At 50.3% G+C, this 17,872-nt stretch overlaps 1 protein-coding gene across 1 annotated transcript in view; it reads left to right on the top strand.

The window, feature by feature from the left end:
• Nucleotides 1-16,373, top strand: part of POLE (DNA polymerase epsilon, catalytic subunit) — a 31,249-nt gene extending 14,876 nt beyond the window's left edge. Inside the window, exons 23-48 of the mRNA XM_026082306.1 lie at nt 643-800; nt 1,291-1,486; nt 2,309-2,523; nt 2,788-2,890; nt 3,118-3,198; nt 3,309-3,431; nt 3,539-3,757; nt 4,109-4,318; nt 5,256-5,399; nt 5,802-5,942; nt 8,609-8,762; nt 8,855-8,961; nt 9,234-9,410; nt 9,850-10,073; nt 10,283-10,503; nt 11,316-11,520; nt 12,035-12,208; nt 12,565-12,690; nt 13,292-13,424; nt 13,576-13,756; nt 14,154-14,285; nt 14,421-14,614; nt 14,813-15,013; nt 15,420-15,545; nt 15,883-15,972; nt 16,260-16,373. Of these exons, the coding sequence (XP_025938091.1) occupies nt 643-800; nt 1,291-1,486; nt 2,309-2,523; nt 2,788-2,890; nt 3,118-3,198; nt 3,309-3,431; nt 3,539-3,757; nt 4,109-4,318; nt 5,256-5,399; nt 5,802-5,942; nt 8,609-8,762; nt 8,855-8,961; nt 9,234-9,410; nt 9,850-10,073; nt 10,283-10,503; nt 11,316-11,520; nt 12,035-12,208; nt 12,565-12,690; nt 13,292-13,424; nt 13,576-13,756; nt 14,154-14,285; nt 14,421-14,614; nt 14,813-15,013; nt 15,420-15,545; nt 15,883-15,972; nt 16,260-16,373 (4,149 nt within the window). The remainder of the gene's footprint in view (nt 1-642; nt 801-1,290; nt 1,487-2,308; nt 2,524-2,787; nt 2,891-3,117; nt 3,199-3,308; nt 3,432-3,538; nt 3,758-4,108; nt 4,319-5,255; nt 5,400-5,801; nt 5,943-8,608; nt 8,763-8,854; nt 8,962-9,233; nt 9,411-9,849; nt 10,074-10,282; nt 10,504-11,315; nt 11,521-12,034; nt 12,209-12,564; nt 12,691-13,291; nt 13,425-13,575; nt 13,757-14,153; nt 14,286-14,420; nt 14,615-14,812; nt 15,014-15,419; nt 15,546-15,882; nt 15,973-16,259) is intronic.
• The last annotated feature ends 1,499 nt before the right edge of the window (nt 16,374-17,872 follow it).

Raw genomic sequence — 17,872 nt, 5'->3', positions numbered from 1 at the left:
AGTAGCTCTACTGGCAGTGGAGTATGCATCTCTGTTCTGGGAGTTGGCTTTAGCCCAGAGGATGGCCTCTCTTCTGTCTCTGGTCCCCTGTGTAATGAGCAGGATGTTGGGGCTGACAACTTTGCTTGCTACACAGCTGTTCTCTGCCATGCACAGCCCTTGGCTCAAACCGGCATTTGAGTGGAAGGAGAGACTCTGATACAGCAGAGAGGGTACCATGTAAGAGACCAGGGTTGGTGTGTGCTTATCTACGCAGGCTGCCAGAAGCAGTAGGAGTCAAGACAAGAGCAAGATCCCATCCTCTGCTTTCTCAGACATTTTTGGCTACAAGCCAAGAGAAGTGACTTTAGGGTCTCCTGCATTTTTCTTCAGGTCAGATGTTTGGTTGTTGAGTTCTACCTGCTAAATTGTTCTGTAGCTTTCCAAAGAGGAGTTTGGTCCCAAGGAATCAGGATGACTTATCCTATCTTAGTGGAGAATAAAGTATGTTCCCTCAGGAGAGCAGGGACTGATCTTTCCCATCATCCAGAAGGAACAGAGGCCCTCAGTGATCCCTTCAGACAGGATGTGTCTGGGGGATATCTCCTGATATAATCAGCCCAGCTGTTGAGTGAAGCTGTTCTCTTGGGGCTGTGCCTGCAGGAAGGCTTCACAAATGATCAGTACCAGGAGCTGGAGGACCCAGCCTCTCTCACCTATGTCACACGCTCGGAGAACAGCATCTTTTTTGAAGTGGATGGGCCATACCTAGCCATGATACTCCCAGCCTCCAAGGAGGAGGGCAAGAAGCTGAAGAAAAGGTAAGAGTTCAAAGCTTGAAATATTATCCCTTTCACCAGATAAGGGATTGAGGGTCCTTTTCCCTTACTACATGTGGGGCATGCTGGTCCTTGCCTCTGGAGCTGGCAGCATGTTTGGTTTGCTTGTTGCCGCGTACCACTCAGATAGTGCTGTCTTTAAATTACAAGTTCCTTGCATCAGATCTATCTTTGAATCCAGCTATGCCCTTGCCTCGGTTGACACACTATGACAGTAAGTTTCAGAAGATAACAGTAAAACAACATTTCTCCTACGTTCTGATCAGTCATGGTCTCCCTGTTTGGTTCTGAGACACACAGGCAAACTTTGACTTTCTGATGACTTTTAATATTGGTCATATTCTATCTCTTCTCTTTAAATTCACCAGTCCCTGTCTTTCCATCTCTCAGAAGTTCACAGACCTCTAGAGCAACATCCTGGGAGATGTGTTCCTTGGCATAGGCCAGATTTTGCACAAGCTGTATATCCTAGGTATGCGGTATTCAACGAAGATGGGTCCTTGGCTGAACTGAAGGGATTTGAGGTGAAGCGACGGGGAGAGCTGCAGCTGGTGAAGATATTCCAGTCTTCTGTATTTGAGGCCTTTCTGAAAGGCACCACACTGGAGGAGGTCTATGCTTCTGTAGCCAAGGTGGCTGATTACTGGTTGGATGTGCTGTACAGCAAGGTGAGTGTAGGGTTTGCAGGATATGCATCCCCTGCATGTCTGTGCTCCCCAGTTGGGGCCAGAGAAGAAATGTCAAAGCTAGTCTGAGACTATGGGGAGGGTGGACTTTGTCTGCAGAGAACGAATGGTCCATTGTGCCTCTGGCTGTTTCCATCTAATTTCTGCCTCTTTGATTCTCTACAGCTGCTATTTACAGTCTTTTAGTGCAAGAGCTCTTCCACTGGCCTGTTCTTACAGCACTTTTTCCAGCTGTTACTGCTTAACTGTGGATAAGCATTGTCCTCCAGTCACCTCTTTTACAGAGGTAGTCTGGTGGCCCTCCTCCCCCAAGGACTTGCACTGAAGCCATTCACTGAGGCAGAGGATGGCGGAACCACTTGCCTGCAGAGTGTTTTCTGAGGGCCCCAGAGAGATTAGCTTTAAAATAACCAGCAAGAGCAGAGACAAGGCCAGAAAACGGAGCTTCAGAAACTGGGGAGCAGGAGAGACCAAGAGCAGGAGAGACTGCCCCACCTGGAAGTTCCTTGGGAGCACTTCCACTTTGAAATGACACTGTATGACAGTCTTGGTGAGCCCAACTATGTAGTACCAGGTGCACAATACAAACTATTGCATTCACAGCACAAACTCTGATGCAGGCCTCATGTCTGTGATCTCTATATTCCATAGGTCATGTTGGCAACTGGAACAGAGACTTGTTCACAAACTCCTCATAAAGACAGCCATATCAATTGGCTTAGATGTTCCCTGTATATAATAGCAGCGAGGTTTGATCATTAGGTTCCTGATAGTGGGGTTTTTTTTCCTTCCCCCTTCTTTCAGGCTGCCAACATGCCTGATTCAGAGCTGTTTGAGCTGATCTCAGAGAACCGTTCCATGTCTCGCAAACTGGAGGACTACGGGGAGCAGAAATCCACCTCCATCAGCACTGCCAAGCGTCTGGCAGAATTCTTGGGAGACCAGATGGTGAAGGATGCAGGGCTAAGCTGCCGGTTCATCATTTCTAAGAAACCCGAAGGTTCTCCAGTCACAGAGAGGTAATTCTGTCTTGAGGATCCAGGACTTTTGGAAGGGTATGAAGGGAACGTCAGGGTGAATTGATGTTGCATGACCAAGTGATTGCCTGTGTACTGGCTCAGACCATAAATGAGACTGTAGTGATGAGTAATGCTGTGCAACTGCCTGCTGGCATAGCAGAGGGATGAGAGGAGAAGCCCAGAGAGGTGTCTGTAGGCTGGGAAGATGGGGTTCTGTGCTGTTAGTGACCTTGCTCCTGGTTGGTGCTTCCCTCTCTTCTCCAGGGCCATCCCACTTGCCATCTTCCAAGCAGAGCCCAGTGTACGGAAACATTACCTCCGGAAATGGCTGAAGAGCCCCTCACTGCAGGACTTCAACATCCGAGCAGTGAGTTGAACATCTCTGTGGAGCAGCAGAGCCTTTGACTCTCCAGTACTAGCCCACAGCTCCTCCCTTTGGAGGCACTATGTGGGCAGCAGTTACTTGTTCTCACAAAGTGGAGTGCTGTGGAGAGTCCCTGGGGAAATGCTTGTCCCTGCATCTCCTGGCAAAGCCCAAAGCGGCACCCTTCTACTCCATTTCCTTCACTATCTACTGTTCTGCCTCTTGCACAGATTCTGGACTGGGACTACTACATTGAGCGACTAGGCAGCACCATCCAAAAAATCATCACTATTCCTGCAGCACTGCAGCAGGTATGGGAATGGGGGAGGACAGGAGGTCTGCAGGTCCATGGTGGTGGGAGGAAAGGCAGAGGGCATTGGCTTTGGGGACTCTTTATGTGTGATTTGGCAATGTCCTCCAGGTAAAGAACCYAGTCCCACGGGTTCGGCACCCTGACTGGCTGCACAAGAAACTCCTGGAGAAGAATGATGTGTACAAACAAAAAAAAATCAATGAGCTCTTCACTTCTGAAGGCAAGAGACAGGTAATAAGAGTGAGAAAAAGGAGCCGGCTGTGCAGATGCAGACATGAGCGTCTCTTCCTAGTACTGTGGCATCAGCACCCAAATCTTCCTGCTGTCATTTCTCTCAGGTCATTGCTAACCAGCCCCAGGAGGGAACATCTAGCTCCCAGATTGGTGACATAGAGGATTTTGGGGCTGCCAAGACCCTTCAGCCATTGGTTCCGGTTGCAAATAAACGGAAGCGGGTCCCTATGGCAGAGGAAAGCCAACAGATGTCCCAGTACCTGGAACTATCCCAGTCCTGGCGAGAGATCCTGGGCCCACCTCCTGCCATGGGCACTACTAAGGTAATCAAAGCAGGCTGGGCAGGAGGAAGCCAGGAAACATCCTAGGAGTGTGATCATCTGCCTAGCCAGCTAGGGATATAGGGTGTAGCAAGCTGCGTGTCTATTGAAACCCTCTGTGCTTCCATGGCTCAAAGCTACAAAAGGAAATATTACTGGGAGAGTCCCACTAACAGAGAAAATGGGGCCAATGGCAGCTTCACAGCTATGACAGTAACATGATCAGGAACTGGAGGTGGAAGGGCTTGGCTTAATGGTGCTTGATGTTCATGTATGGGAAATGTGTGCTAATTTCTGTGGCTCCTGCTCACATACACACTCTCTCTCTCTCTCTCTCTCTCTCTCTCTGATCAGGAAGAGCAACTGGTTTGGCTGCGCTACCACAAGAAGAAATGGGAACTGCAGGCTCGGCAGCGCCAGGAGCGTCGGAAGAAGCGGCGCCTGGAGGATGGTGGGGTGGTGACAGGTGGGGGCGTGATCCGCGATACCCTCTCCAAAGGGCTGAGCAGCTACCTGCGCAGGACGGCACGCAGCATCCTGGACTTGCCCTGGCAGATTGTGCAGGTACCAGGCAGCAAGACAGGCCCACTCTTTGTCTGTCACAGAGGACAGCTCAGGGYCCTACGCCTTGGGTTTGCAATATCTATGGTCAAACGCTGAACTTCAGGGACAGCTAACCTCAGTCATACTTTAGTTCTACCTTCTGGAAGATCATGTAGGACTGCATAGCCTCAGGCTCAGAGGGGCTTTATATGGAAATGAAGTCCTCAAATGATTATGCTTGACTGCAAATCTGGGACTTCTGTGTAGACCCTATGTGGGGCAAGCCCAGCTCAGGATCCAGGCAACAGTGTTCATTCAATCCTAGAGTTAGTCAATGCAAGCATGAAGAGGTTGGGGATGGTACAATCCAAGCATTTTCTTAAATCCTTGTTACACTTGGTTGCCTCTGCTATCTGAGACCCAGCCCCTTGTTGTCACACTTCTTATCTTCCAGAAAGGTCTTGTTTGGTTTAGGGTCACATGCAGCCTTTGACTGTGTGTGTAACCATGAGCTTGAGATGGGACAGCTAATCCAGCATGTCCAAATGGTTTGGCTAAAGCCAGGCAACAGCATGAATTTGCTGGCTAATGTTAGCCCAAGGCTGAGAGAGATGTGTTTGGACCCATACCAGGTGCGCTCTTCCCTTCCCTTCAGAAGCAATGTGCTACCTGCAGATCAGTCAGAGCTGTCTTCATTCATGCTCTTTCCTCTGACAGGAGAATTTTCTCCATGGTGCCTCTGGGGCAATAGCAGGATGTGGAGATGCCAGAGCTGAGAGCAATGAATCTTTGGGTCCACTGCTGTCTTTGTGGTCACCAATTGTTCCTTATTTTGGGAGCAAGGCCATAGGTAGTACAGCCTTTGAAGATCCAAGAAGTGCTCCATGGCCTGTATGTAAGAGCTAAGAATGGGTTGCATTTCTCCACCAAAGTTAATTTAAATCCCTCTGTCCTGCAGATTGCTGAGACCAGCCAGCCTGGCCTGTTCAGGCTGTGGGCAGTGATTGGAAGCGACCTGCACTGCATCAAGCTGAGCATCCCAAGGGTGTTCTATGTCAATCAGCGCATTGCGAAACCAGAGGAGGGAGCTGTCTACAGGAAGGTGGGGGTCATGTTTTCRGCCCTGCTGCTTCTACAAGGGGAAGAAGCTGTTTGGATTTATATAAGTCGCTTGGCCACTGCAGGCAGATATTATGGACAGTCTGCTTCACAGGACCTCACTGTCCAGCCCTGCCAATACACCTTAATGCAGTCCCTTGTCCCTGCTGCTAGTTCCAGGTTGACAGTTACTGGAATTTGCAATATGGACAAAACATAAATCCCCCTAACTGCCTTAGGAATGACCAGCACTGGCAGCTGGATTACCTCCTGGATCAGCACGTTTCAGGGAATGTAGGGCTGGCTCAAACTACGACTCCTTGCAGCCCTATGAGATTCCCCCACTCTTGGGAGGAGCACAGCCTGAAGCAAGGTGCCCTGCTAAGTGTGTCTGTTTCCTTGGCAGGTGAACAGGATCTTGCCCCGCTCAAACTTAGTTTACAATCTCTACGAATACTCGGTCCCTGAAGACATGTACCAAGAGCACATCAATGAAATCAATGCAGACCTGTCTGCTCCAGACATTGAGGGAGTGTATGAGACTCAGGTAACCCTTCCAGGTGCTCGTTTTCCCTCCTCATTCTTTAAGGAGCGCTGAGTTGTAGCTGACTGGTCTGTGTACCAGTGGCACAGGAAGAGGTACTGAAACTCAAAATTAAACAACTTGGTAAGATACTAAAATGAAAGACCCTCCACAGTAGCTTTCTCAGGAATATGCCCAGTTTCGTATGAGCAGAGATGCAGAATATCAGTGCTTGTTTGGTTTGCAACATGTTAGGGAAAGAGGTTTAGGTTTATTTGGAATTAGGAAACTTTAGGAAAAGAAGACACTTGAGCAGGAAGAGTGGGCTTCATCTAAACCAAACCAGAACCATCCTCCTAGCAATTAAACTGCAAAGGTATGGGAGTTCTTTAGAGTAAAGATGGGGAAAACCCCAACATGTGGCATAGTTCATAGGCCAGTGTGCCCCATCTTCTAAAGTGCAGTTATAAAAGCTCTGTGTTCCAGAAAGAAGAATAGGATACAACTTCTTAAAGTTCAGAAAGAGCGAAGAAGAATGTAAAAAATGTTCTAGTTCAGTAGTACACATACAAAAGCATTGAGAACAAGACTAAATGTACTACTGCTTCTAATGCTAAAAGTCTGAAATGAATGTGTACGAATTCTTCATATCTTCAGATCTCAGAGATCTTCCAGGAGCAAACCTTAGATCTCTCCATTATCACATAATGTTTAATAAGTGGAATTACATAATATAAGAAGAAGCTACCTTGGAGAATATTAAAATTAGCAACTAAGGTTAAGCAAGGTAAATAGTGACATTTTAAAGATGCCATATTAGGATAAATATAAAAATAAGCAAGATGATTAAATGATTGGAGCATCTATCATACAAGGAGAGCCTGAGAGAGCCAGGRTTGTTTAGCCTCGAGAGGAGAAGGCTCAGGGGGGATCTTATCAGCATGCATAAATGTCTGATGATGGGGGGAGACTAAAGAAGACAGAGCCAGACTCTTCTCAGTGGTGTCTAGTGACAGGATGAGAGATAATGGGCACAGACTGAAATACAGAAAATTCCATTTAATCATAAAAAAAAAAAAATTAAAAAAAAATTGTTCTTAAGAGTGAGGGTGATCAAACACAGGAACAGGTTGCCCGGAGAGGTTGTGTAGTCTCAGTCATTGGAGATATTCAAAACCCAGGTAGGCATGGCCCTGAGCAACCTGCACCAGTTATCTCTGCTCTGTGCAGATCTCCAGAGGTCCYTTCCAACCTCAGCAATTCTGTGATTCTGTAAACCAAGTCCTGACAGAATGATATAGATAAAATAAGGCACTTGGGCCAAGATCAAATGTGAAAGACCACACACAGCTGGAATGGTTAGAGGAGCTGGTCAGATGAGGGGAAAAAAAAAAAAATCTTTCAAAACTGGAAATCATGYCCAAATGAGGGAGATAGGAAGGAATGCAAATTCTGCAAGTGAAACTTATCCGATGGGGCAAGGAAGATTGAAGAGCAACTTGGTAAAGGCATAAAATGTTCTGTTTCTGATGTGTTTAAAAATCACTGTTCTTTAAAAGTTTCACTGGGGCTGATAGATGTTCAAGAGGAAAAAAAAAAAACACAGAAGAGTTATGTAAGAAGAGTTATGGAGACTCTTTGGGCTAGTGGTTTTACTGTGGAGGAGTTCATGCAACCTGTCTTTACAGGGTACAGATATGAAGAGCTATCCAAGGTTGAACTGTTAATAGAAGAAGTTTGAGAACAGTAAATAGAATGCCAAGTAGGTGGTCACCACGACTAGATGGTAGTCATCAAAGTGTAGTGCACRTGGAGGGAGAAGGGAGCTCTAACTACAGCTATAGCACAGAGCCTTAATTTAGCTATGACTACTCAGAAAGAAAATCTTGGGGGCCTTTGGGAGATGTACTTGGGAGTTTGCTGTTCAGTGGCAGTTAGAGAAAGTAAAGGGAATGACAGGAATTCTTAGAAAAAGAGAAGAGAACATTCTGGTTTGTAAAAATCTGCGGTGCAATTCTGAGCACCATCTCTGAAATAATATAACAGAACTAACATGAGGGATGGAGCAGCTTCCTTGCAAAGGTGGGCCTTAGAGACATAGAAACACTTTGGCTTGCTAGAGAGAGAGCTGAAAATGTGATATACTAGAGATCTATAAAATCAGAAATGGCATGTGAGGAGGGTGATTAGGCAATGCAGATTCATTGTTTCTTACAATGCTGGGACTAGGTCCCACAGTAAGTCATTCAGGAGCAGGCTTCTCATAAAACAGTGGGATTTATTGCTACAGGATTGATAAAACAGATTGGGTGAATCTGTGGAGGATTTTCCACTGTGACAATTACCTGGTGGTTCACATGAAACCATTGTCTCAAGGGTGTGCYAAACCACTGATAGAGAGCTCTGAGATTGCCCAAATATCACTCCATGTACCCTCCTGTCTAAGTGTATGCTGCTGCCTTTGGTGATGGGATTTTGGGCTAGTGCCCTSGATAAGTGTTCTGATTTTTCATGCTTGTTCTTAAGTTCTCTATCCCTTGAGTCTCAACACCTGCAAGAGTGATAGTGCCAAATGCATGCCTTAGGCATCTCAGATGTATCCAACCTGTGTTTTTTAGGTCAGGCTGTTCTAGGTCTGAAACCACTGAGGAGTTTCACAGAGGCTTACATCAGTGTCTCCATCACTACAGGTGCCGTTACTGCTCCGAGCCCTGATCCACCTAGGCTGTGTGTGCATGGTCAGCAGGCAGCTTGTCAGACACCTCACAGGGCGAGAGGCTGAAACTTTTGACATTGAGCACCTGGAGATGCGCTCGCTGGCTCAGTTTACTTACCTGGAGCCAGGTAAGGCACCCGAAGAGAAGGCTTGTCAGTGTGCCCAGGACCAAATACCTTGAAGATACTATTGATGCTGCATGTTTGCTCTGTGTCCCTAGGAAGTATTCGCCACATGTACCTCTACCACAGCTCCCAGGGCAGCAAGGCACTCTTCGGCCTTTTCATCCCCTCTCAGCGCAAAGCTGCAGTGTTTGTACTGGACACGGTAAGAGTAGGGCTTAAAGGTTTGGGAGGGACCTTAAGGGGACCAGGCAATAGTTTGGAGCTGAGGGGTTTCTTTGCACAGACACAGATCTCTGTACTGCTCTGCAGCAGGGATTCTCAGAAGGTTTTGGTGCGTGGCAGGCAGGTCTGTTCCTCAACTCACTCACGTGAAGCATAGTGATGTGTAGAGGGAAGAGCTTCCTTGGAATTTGCAATCTGGGGCCTGTCTCTTTTCAACCCTGTCCCTTCTGATCAGGTCTGCATTTGGTACAGGTGCGCAGCAACCAGATGCCAAACCTCACCAACATGTACTCGTCAGAGCGCAGTGCTCTGCTGGAAAAGGTGGGCGAAGAACTACTGCCTCCAGACAAGCACACCTTTGAAGTGCGTGCTGAGACCGACCTCAAGACAGTCTGCAGAGCCATCCAGAGGCTGCTGCTGGGCTACAAGGTATGAGCTGAGAGCATGAGGAAGGTCCCCACTGGGACTTTGTCAGTGGAGGCATGTGGGAGGGGGAAAATACTGTGTGGAAGGCATTGGTCCAGCAGTTCAAACAGCATCTACACGTAGCTGTCTGCACATAGCTGCTGGCCCAAGGTTCAAGGGTAAAAATGGATGTTGCCTGAGGGCTCTGGCTTGCCTGGGGTGAGCTTGCATAGTGCAGTGCGGCTAGATCATACCCCCACACCCCAGTTCTCAACTGTGGAGCTGGTTATTCAGCGGTAGTTGCTTCAAGAGACCCAGACTATGCTGCCCCTACTGTGTGGGTCACTGGGAACCACTACAGGAATGGGGCATATGACCACTCATTCACACTGCTGGTTTCCTGCTGAGTGGAGATGCCAGCTGGAGGGATGCACCAGGACATGTCCTCTCCTCCTTTGTGTAGGATGAGCGCCGGGGCCCCACMCTTGTTGCTGTGCAGTCTAACTGGGACCTGAAACGACTGGCAAGTGGGATTCCCATCATYGAGGAGTTCCCCTTGGTCCCTGTCCGAGTAATAGATGACATCAGCTATTCGGTCCTGGACTGGCAGCGCCATGCAGCCCGCCGCATGATCCGCCACTACCTCAACTTGGACACATGCCTATCCCAGGCTTTTGAGATGAGCAGGTAACTGTGGTGGCCACGTTCCCCTCRGGAGGTTGCTGTGTTCCTAGTTGGGTGGAAAAGGGAAACTGCAGGAGCCTGAGGCCAAGATGAGGCCAGATGCTGTCACCTTCTGTGCTTTTGCCCTTGTTGGAACAAGTAAATATGACACTGGYACAGCTCTTCTATTGATATATTTACCCCTGATGACTGTACCTCTTTCCTTCCCCCAGGTATTACCACATCCCCATTGGGAATCTCCCTGATGACATCTCCACCTTTGGCTCTGACCTGTTTTTCTCCCGCCACCTCCGTCGCCACAACCATTTGCTGTGGCTCTCACCCACGGCCCGCCCAGACCTGGGGGGTAAGGAGGCTGATGACAACCGTCTAGTCATGGAGTTTGATGAGAGAGCCTCAGTGGAGATAAACAACCCTGGCTGCTACTCCACAGGTAGGATAGCACTGAGTGGGAGCAGAGCAAAGTGCTCTTCCATGAGCACGGGAGAGGGATGGATGCAGTGGCAGAAGAGTATTTGAGCAGCTCTGCACTGACTGCAGTTGCTGACAGCTTCAGCAGTTGAGCAGTGACCTGGACAGGATGCATGCAACTGGCATCTCCTGGGGAGGAAAGGTCCTGTATGCAATAGGAAAATGTGTGTAGACGTCTAAATACAGATTCTTTACCWGTTTGTGGCCTCTYATAGCAGCACTCAGAAGAGCACCTGTGGTATGAAGACAAAATGGCCCAAGGATAGAATAGCTCAAACTGTCACCCCTGGAGTCCCTAGRATGAGTCTTTCTAAGAGGCAAAACAAGCTGACTGATAGTTCTTCTGAACACCTCTGCTGCAGTTTCCAGAAAAACCTGGAGGGGTAGTAGGTCCAAGTTTTGTTGSAAGGCACTATACTGTTTAGCGTGCAGTGAATGCAGCACCCATACATCACTGGCATCACTGCCATACTGGGTGAGGTCTGGCCATGTGCAAAATGYGTCCTTTGAAGCCTGTAAAACAAAGTGGTTGGCAGTCTGGGGAGCARCAYGRTTTCCCGCACCACTGCRGTACTGTGTAGRCTTTCACCGTTTCCTGATGTAAATRTCTTAGTGTTGCACAYCCAGTAGATGCAACAATGCCTATAAATAGCTCTTAGAACTTGTGAAAAGTACTTCTAACAAGTGGGTGCATTCATCATACCTGGAGCGGGGATGGTGTCCTTGCTGGCTCTCTGCCCTGCTTGCCTGTTAACAAGTTGTGTTTGTTCTTAGTGTGTCTGGAGCTGGATATCCAGAGCCTGGCTGTAAACACAGTGTTGCAGTCCCATCACATCAATGACATGGAAGGAGGTTCCAGCATGAGCATCAGTTTTGATGTGATCCAGCAGGCATCTCTAGAAGACATGGTGACAGGGAACCAAGCTGCCAACATCCCAGCCAGCTATGATGAGACTGCCCTCTGCTCCAACACTTTCAGGTATGGCTGTAAGGGTCAGCATGAGGTGGAGCATCTGTTCTCTGTCCTGGTTGATCTCCTCAGGGTCCTGCCTCTCCTTTCCCTGCTGGCTGGCTGGCTGGCTTTAGCCTCTCCAGATTCTTGCCAGCAGTGTGGCTTGTGGGGTCCCTTAAAGCATACATTCAGCTCTTGAGGTTGGGACAGGCAGTTGGCTTGGCAGAGGGACAGAGGCCAACCTGTGCTTTGTCTGTTGGTATCTTCTCCATCAGGCTGGAGGATCAGATCTRCCTGATGGCTCAGCCAGCAGATGTGAGGGGATGCTTTTGTAGAACTTGCCCTTTYCGGTTTCTCCTTTCTTCATCTCCACAAGGTCATAGAGGCGCATATTTGCCCTGTGGCTTAYGTGCTGAGGGCTCATGCATCTCTGCTTTGGCAGAGTTCCCACTTCCTCTAGTGTTATATGAAAACATGTCACTGTCTGGAAGGAGGAAGGGCTCATCTGCCTGGTGTGATGCTCATCTCTGCTCCCTGGCAGGATTCTGAAGAGCATGGTGGTGAGCTGGGTGAAGGAAATCACACAGTATCACAATGTCTATGCAGACAACCAGGTGATTCATTTTTATCGCTGGCTTCGCTCTCCTTCCTCACTGCTCTACGACCCGGCATTGCACCGCACTCTACACAACATGATGAAGAAGCTTTTCCTGCAGTAAGTGAGAATGGAGTTTGCCATGCCCTGTGGGTGGAGCAGACAGACATAGCCATGAGTGGGATGCTATTGATACCCATAGTCAGGCTTTCTGAGCACCTCTGGCACAGCCTCTGGAAAGGCCTGGTGACCTCCAGAGGCATAGTAGGTCCAGCTCTTGTTGGAGTACCTGCCATGCTGTGGTTGCAGCTCCCTTAGGTGTCATCACCAACACATTTGACTTCTGGCTGTGCTGGAGCAGTATATCCTCCATGAATTGTATGTGTTCCTGTGGTTTGCTGTTCCCTGTTTAATGGCAGCTAAACAGCAGCAGTTCCTCCAGCCTGCTGAATCCAGCTCCTGTGTTCTGCCTGTAGATTAGTGGCTGAGTTCAAGCGTCTTGGCTCTTCAGTGGTTTATGCCAACTTCAACCGGATCATCCTGTGCACCAAGAAACGGCGAATTGAGGATGCTATCGGCTACATGGAGTACATCATCAACAGGTGGGACACACTTGGCTACCAAGGGGTACACTCAGCAAGCCAGGCCTGGTGATAGTTTCCTGGATGCTGAGCTAAGACATGGCTCAAGGCATGAAGGGAGGATGCTGATTTTTTGCCTTCTGTTGGGCTTCAGCACTGCATTTCTTACAATGTTGACTGAAGGGACAAGGCCACCTGGTTCTCTCACCATTATACCTGGAGTAGGGATCTGTCCCTTAGCTGTGCTGTATGGGGCAATATTCCAAAAATATCTGCATGATTCAACCCAGAAGAGACCTTTAGGAGAACATGAGCAGTTGCACTCCACCCAGTCACTCATACTCTAGCCAACTCTCAGCATCCCAGCCATGATGTCCAGGCTCCTAAGACAGGCACCTTGACACAAGCATAGGCGTGGGTATGATTCCTCTGCAGCCCCTAGCGCTGCTGATGACTGCCCTGCAGCCTTTTGTGCTGAGTCCATTCTCTGAAGCATGGTTGGATGTGAGAAGTGAACCCCTCTCTTTTTGCTAACCACCTGCTCCTCATTGTCTCCCATGGAGAAGGATATTAGTTAGGGAAGATGCCAACATTGTGTGTGACTGCAGTCTCTTCCCTCCAGCATCCACTCAAAGGAGATCTTTCACTCTCTGACTATTTCCTTCTCCCGCTGCTGGGAGTTCCTGCTCTGGATGGATCCAGCGAATTACGGAGGTATCAAGGGAAAAGTGCATTCTAGCATCCACTATGGGGAGGTAAGAGATGGGAAGTGCTCAGTCCTTCAGGAACAGGGGTGCTGTGGGTTGAGTTGAGCAGGGAGCTGTTGGTTTGGGTATGGGGAAGTGCTGTGACATCACCAACCCGAAGGGAGGCAACCTGGGCATGGCTTGTTGTGCTCTATTCCAGAAGAACGCCAGCAAGAGTCAAGTRTTGGGTGATGACAGTGAGGAAGAAGAGGAGGACAGGGAGGAAGAAGAGGAGGATGGAGAGACAAATGTGGAGGACCTGCTGGAGAATAGCTGGAACATTGTGCAGTTCCTCCCCCAGGCTGCCTCCTGCCAGAACTACTTCCTTATGATTGTGTCAGGTGAGTGCATTCTGCTGCTCACCTGGCCCTGCTTTGAATGTTACCTCTGGTGACTAGAGCTATCCCCACCCTGCTGCTGCCCAAGCCATACACACAGCGTTCCCCACAGCTTCTTGAAGCTCTCAGTGCTGCTGAGAAGGGTCTGATGTTGATCCAAAGAACCCCTTATAGTCCAAGACTGCACTGTGCTGGGTGAAGTGCAGAGGGAGCCGTGTCTATGTCTGTGAATATCATTGTTTGGGTTGTTTCAGTTCCAATATGAACTCTCACAGAGAGAAGTCAAGGTCACTAGTTCCTGATTAGTCAYTGGTGCCATGGGAGAGTTGGCAGGCACAGTGGTGCTTGTGCCACTCTGCCCTCATGGGCTGTATCTGGAGCCTTGCTTATGTCTCTCCAGCCTACATCGTGGCTGTGTACCACAGCATGAAGGAGGAGCTGCGGCGCAATGCCCCCGGGAGCACTCCCATTAAGAGGAGGGCCACCAGCCAGGTGTCCCAGGAGGCACTGGGAGAGATGGGAGCCATGCCTGGTGAGTGCCAAGAGCCGTGGGACAACTGTGAGCAGCGCTGCTGGGCTAGTCCTGCAGCAGAAGGAGAGCTGCCCACCTTGCTGTCCCCACATGCTTCCATATGGCTCAAGTGCTGTCTCTGCTCCTTCTCTCTAGGCATGATCACTTTCTCRCAGGATTATGTGGCCAACGAGCTCACCCAGAGCTTCTTCACCATCACCCAGAAGATCCAGAAGAAGATGGCTGGTTCCCGTAATGCCACTGAGCCTTCAGACATRTTCCCAGTGCTGCCTGGCTCCTACTTGCCACTCAACAACCCAGCTCTAGAGTTCATCAAATATGTCTGCAAGGTCAGTGGGGTGGACTGGACACCTTTTTGAAGCTTTGTACTCCGGGGGTCAGACTTGCCACAGATTTGCTCCTAGAATCTGCTGCAGTTCTACGACCAGTTTGTTTTGCCCTGCTAGCACACTCACGTCAGAGTGAGTCCCTGTGAGGACCCTCTCCTCTTCTCTGCTGGTGGGCTCACCTGGCACTTTCTCCTGTAGGTGTTGTCCCTGGATGCCAATATAACCAACCAGGTGAACAAACTGCGCAGGGACCTGCTGCGCCTCATTGAGGTGGGTGAGTTCTCCGAAGCAGCCCAGTTTCGGGACCCTTGCCGCTCCTACGTGCTCCCTGAAGTCATCTGCAGGAACTGCAATTTTTGCAGGGACTTGGACCTGTGCAAGGACCCTGCCCTCTCCCAGGTACAGCCTTCCTTTCTCAGGGCTTTGCCCTATCTGCATGCTTTATGTCCCTCTTGGGGACACCAGAGGCCCTAGCATGGTTATGCTCTAGGCCTGTCACTCACTCACATGTTGTCTGTCTTCCTCTCTCTCAACCCTTTTGCTTTGCAGCTCTGCTTGGTTCCATGCTAGTGATCAACCTCCCTTAAGGGTTATTTTCTGCTCACCCCCTTTCCTAGCTGCCTGTGACAGTTTCAGGTGTGCTGGTGCTTTGGCTGATACTTCATCCCCTCCAGAAACTGATTACGCCTTCCTGGCACTTGGGACTCTCGGGATGCTCTTGTTTGGCTGCCAGGGCTGAGCATGCACCCTGCTTCCTCTTGGAAAGGATCAGACTTGTGCTCACCTCCCTTCTCTCTGCCCCTAGGATGGGTCAGTGCTGCCTGGCTGGGTGTGCTCCAACTGCCAGGCACAGTATGACTCGGATTCCATTGAAATGGCACTGGTGGAAGCRCTGCAGAAGAAGCTGATGGCCTTCATGCTGCAGGACCTGGTGAGTACTGGGCTGYCCCACTGCAGGAGCCTGCCCAGGGACAGTGCCTTGCCACCAACTTGTTGCTGCAGCAGGAGGGCTGAGGCTGCTCTTGGTTCCCTGGAAACAGAGCAGCCCAGCCTTGCCTCTGGCTGATGGGATGCAGTGGGGATATGGTGAGGAGGGTTTGGCTCCAGCGCTCCGCACTTCCGCTCAGCGCATGGCCGCAGCCTTTTGCCGGCTGGCTGAGGCTTGACACACTGACCCTGTGTCAGTGGTGTGCCCCCAGAGAGCCCTGACAAAGGACTGAGCTGCTCAGCCTCRTCTCCTGTCCCAGCTAAAACTCCTTTGCCTCCAGGTGTGCAAGAAGTGTCATGGTGTGAAGGAGACGCACATGCCTGTGTACTGCAGCTGTGCTGGAGATTTTGCCCTCACCATTTCCTCCCAGGTATGTTTGCACCATGCCACCAGGCCCAGCCTCCTGCCAGCAGCTTCCCTGTAATGGACAGGGAAAAGCCCTGTAACCCTTTGGGCCCCTCTGGCACAGCTGCTTCTCCTCTCTGTGCTTTCTGGCTGTTTGTTCATTGCTTTGTGCCCAGCCAGTCCTGCCTGGTCAGCTTGCAGAGCTTCTCCTGGCCTGGCCCTCTCCCTCCTGCCCCTTCAGCTCCCCTCTTCCCTGGCTCGTGCGGTGGGGTGTGCTGGGCAGCCCTCCCTCACTACTTTCTTCTCCCTCAGATCTTCATGGAGCACATCAACGTCTTCCAGAACATTGCTCGGCACTACAATATGGCATATCTGCTGGAAACTATCGAGTGGCTGCTGCGTACAAACCCCCAGCTCCAGCAGTGATGTGATGAACTTGTCCTCYTGCCTTCTTTGTGGCTGTGTCAGCCCTGGGCCCTCACTCTCACCTCTGCTGAAGAGCATTTGAGGGCCAGGCTCAGTTGTGCTCTGTGATAGACCTCGGAGAAGCCAGACACCTTTCTCCCACTGTGTGGGGGCACTAAGATGTGCTGGAGCTGTCCTGCTCCCAGCTGGTGCTGCGCTCGGGGAATTAGGAAGGCGCCTAGGGGCTGGAACTGCTCTCTTTGTGGCCAGAGCCCTGCAGAAGCCCAGTTTGGGTTGGGAGTCTGTGCTGTAGGCAGGGCCCTGTGTGTGTGGATCTCTCTGTGGTTTTAATGTGGAGTTTATATAAATAAATGCGTTGCAGACAGCGCGTCTGTTTTTTTGGGTGGGGGAGCATGTGCTACGGCCTGCGGCAGGGAGCTGTAGGCGCCCTGGAAACCAGCATGCTCTGGGGGCAGGATGCCTGCAGGGACTCCTGGCTGGGCAGGAAGGGGAGCAAGGGAGCTGTGCTCTGAGGAGCTGTCCTGCTTTGAGCCCTGCCTCCTCTTGGGTGCTAAAGCTTTAGGTTGACAGCAGCGGGCTTCCCTGGCAGGGAGCCCTGTGGTRGGGGCTGCTTGCTGAAATCCCAGCACAGGTGCAATGAGCATCAGTTTCTGCTGAGCCCGAAGGCCCAGTGCTCAGCTGGAGCCTGGTAGCCCTGGCCTGGCCTCCYGGTCCTTTCCATCCTCTCCTGCCTGAGACTGCAGAAGCCTGACAAAGCACGGAGGGAGCCAGGATTGCTAGATCCAGTTAATTTTCTGGGTGTTTTGAAACACCAGGTGTTCAGCTACCTCTGGCACTTCCTTTTTTATTCAATCCCCCCCCCCCCAACCTTTATTGAAAATATTTTTCTGGGCTTTGGTTTTTCATTTTTATAATAACCCAGTACTAATACATACAGGTATATTGGGCAATTGGCCCTGTCTTCCAGTACTGCTGAAAGGGAGGTTTGAGGGGGCTGGACCTGGAGGAAATGAGCTGGCCTGAAGGGGCAGAGAAACCTGACCCTAATGCAATCACTGCACTGTGCAATTGAGTTAATGTCTGGTCCAGGACTGTGCTTTCTGGGAACTGAGTCTCCAGTGGCTGCAGCCTGTGCCAGGCAGCTCCTCAGCCCTGCATCCTTGCTCCCGCTATCCTCAGGGCGAGGAGCTACTGGAGGTGGGAGCAGTCACTTGCCTTCATCCTGCTGCTCTGCTGTGACAGGCTGGCTGCATCCACCAAGCCCTTCCCCTAGGCTTGCCTCCTAGGTGTTGCTCCTTGGCCRTGGAGAAGCCAGGTCCTGCTCTTGGGATGAGGACAAGGTAGACTCCCCCTGCAAGGGTACTGCTCTATTCATGCGAGCAATGGCACYCCAAATCAAAGGGGAAAGACACTACCCTGCCCAGCAAAGGGAGCAAGAGATCTTGGTGCACCAGGAGGCTCCTGCCTGTATCCCTGGTATGTCTTCCATCTGCACCCCA

The sequence above is a fragment of the Apteryx rowi genome, unplaced genomic scaffold, assembly GCF_003343035.1.
Source record: "Apteryx rowi isolate R43461 unplaced genomic scaffold, aptRow1 scaffold_571, whole genome shotgun sequence".
In the NCBI taxonomy this organism is placed as follows: domain Eukaryota; kingdom Metazoa; phylum Chordata; class Aves; order Apterygiformes; family Apterygidae; genus Apteryx; species Apteryx rowi.
Note: the sequence above shows the minus strand (reverse complement) of the source record. Positions and strands in the feature narration are given on the sequence as shown.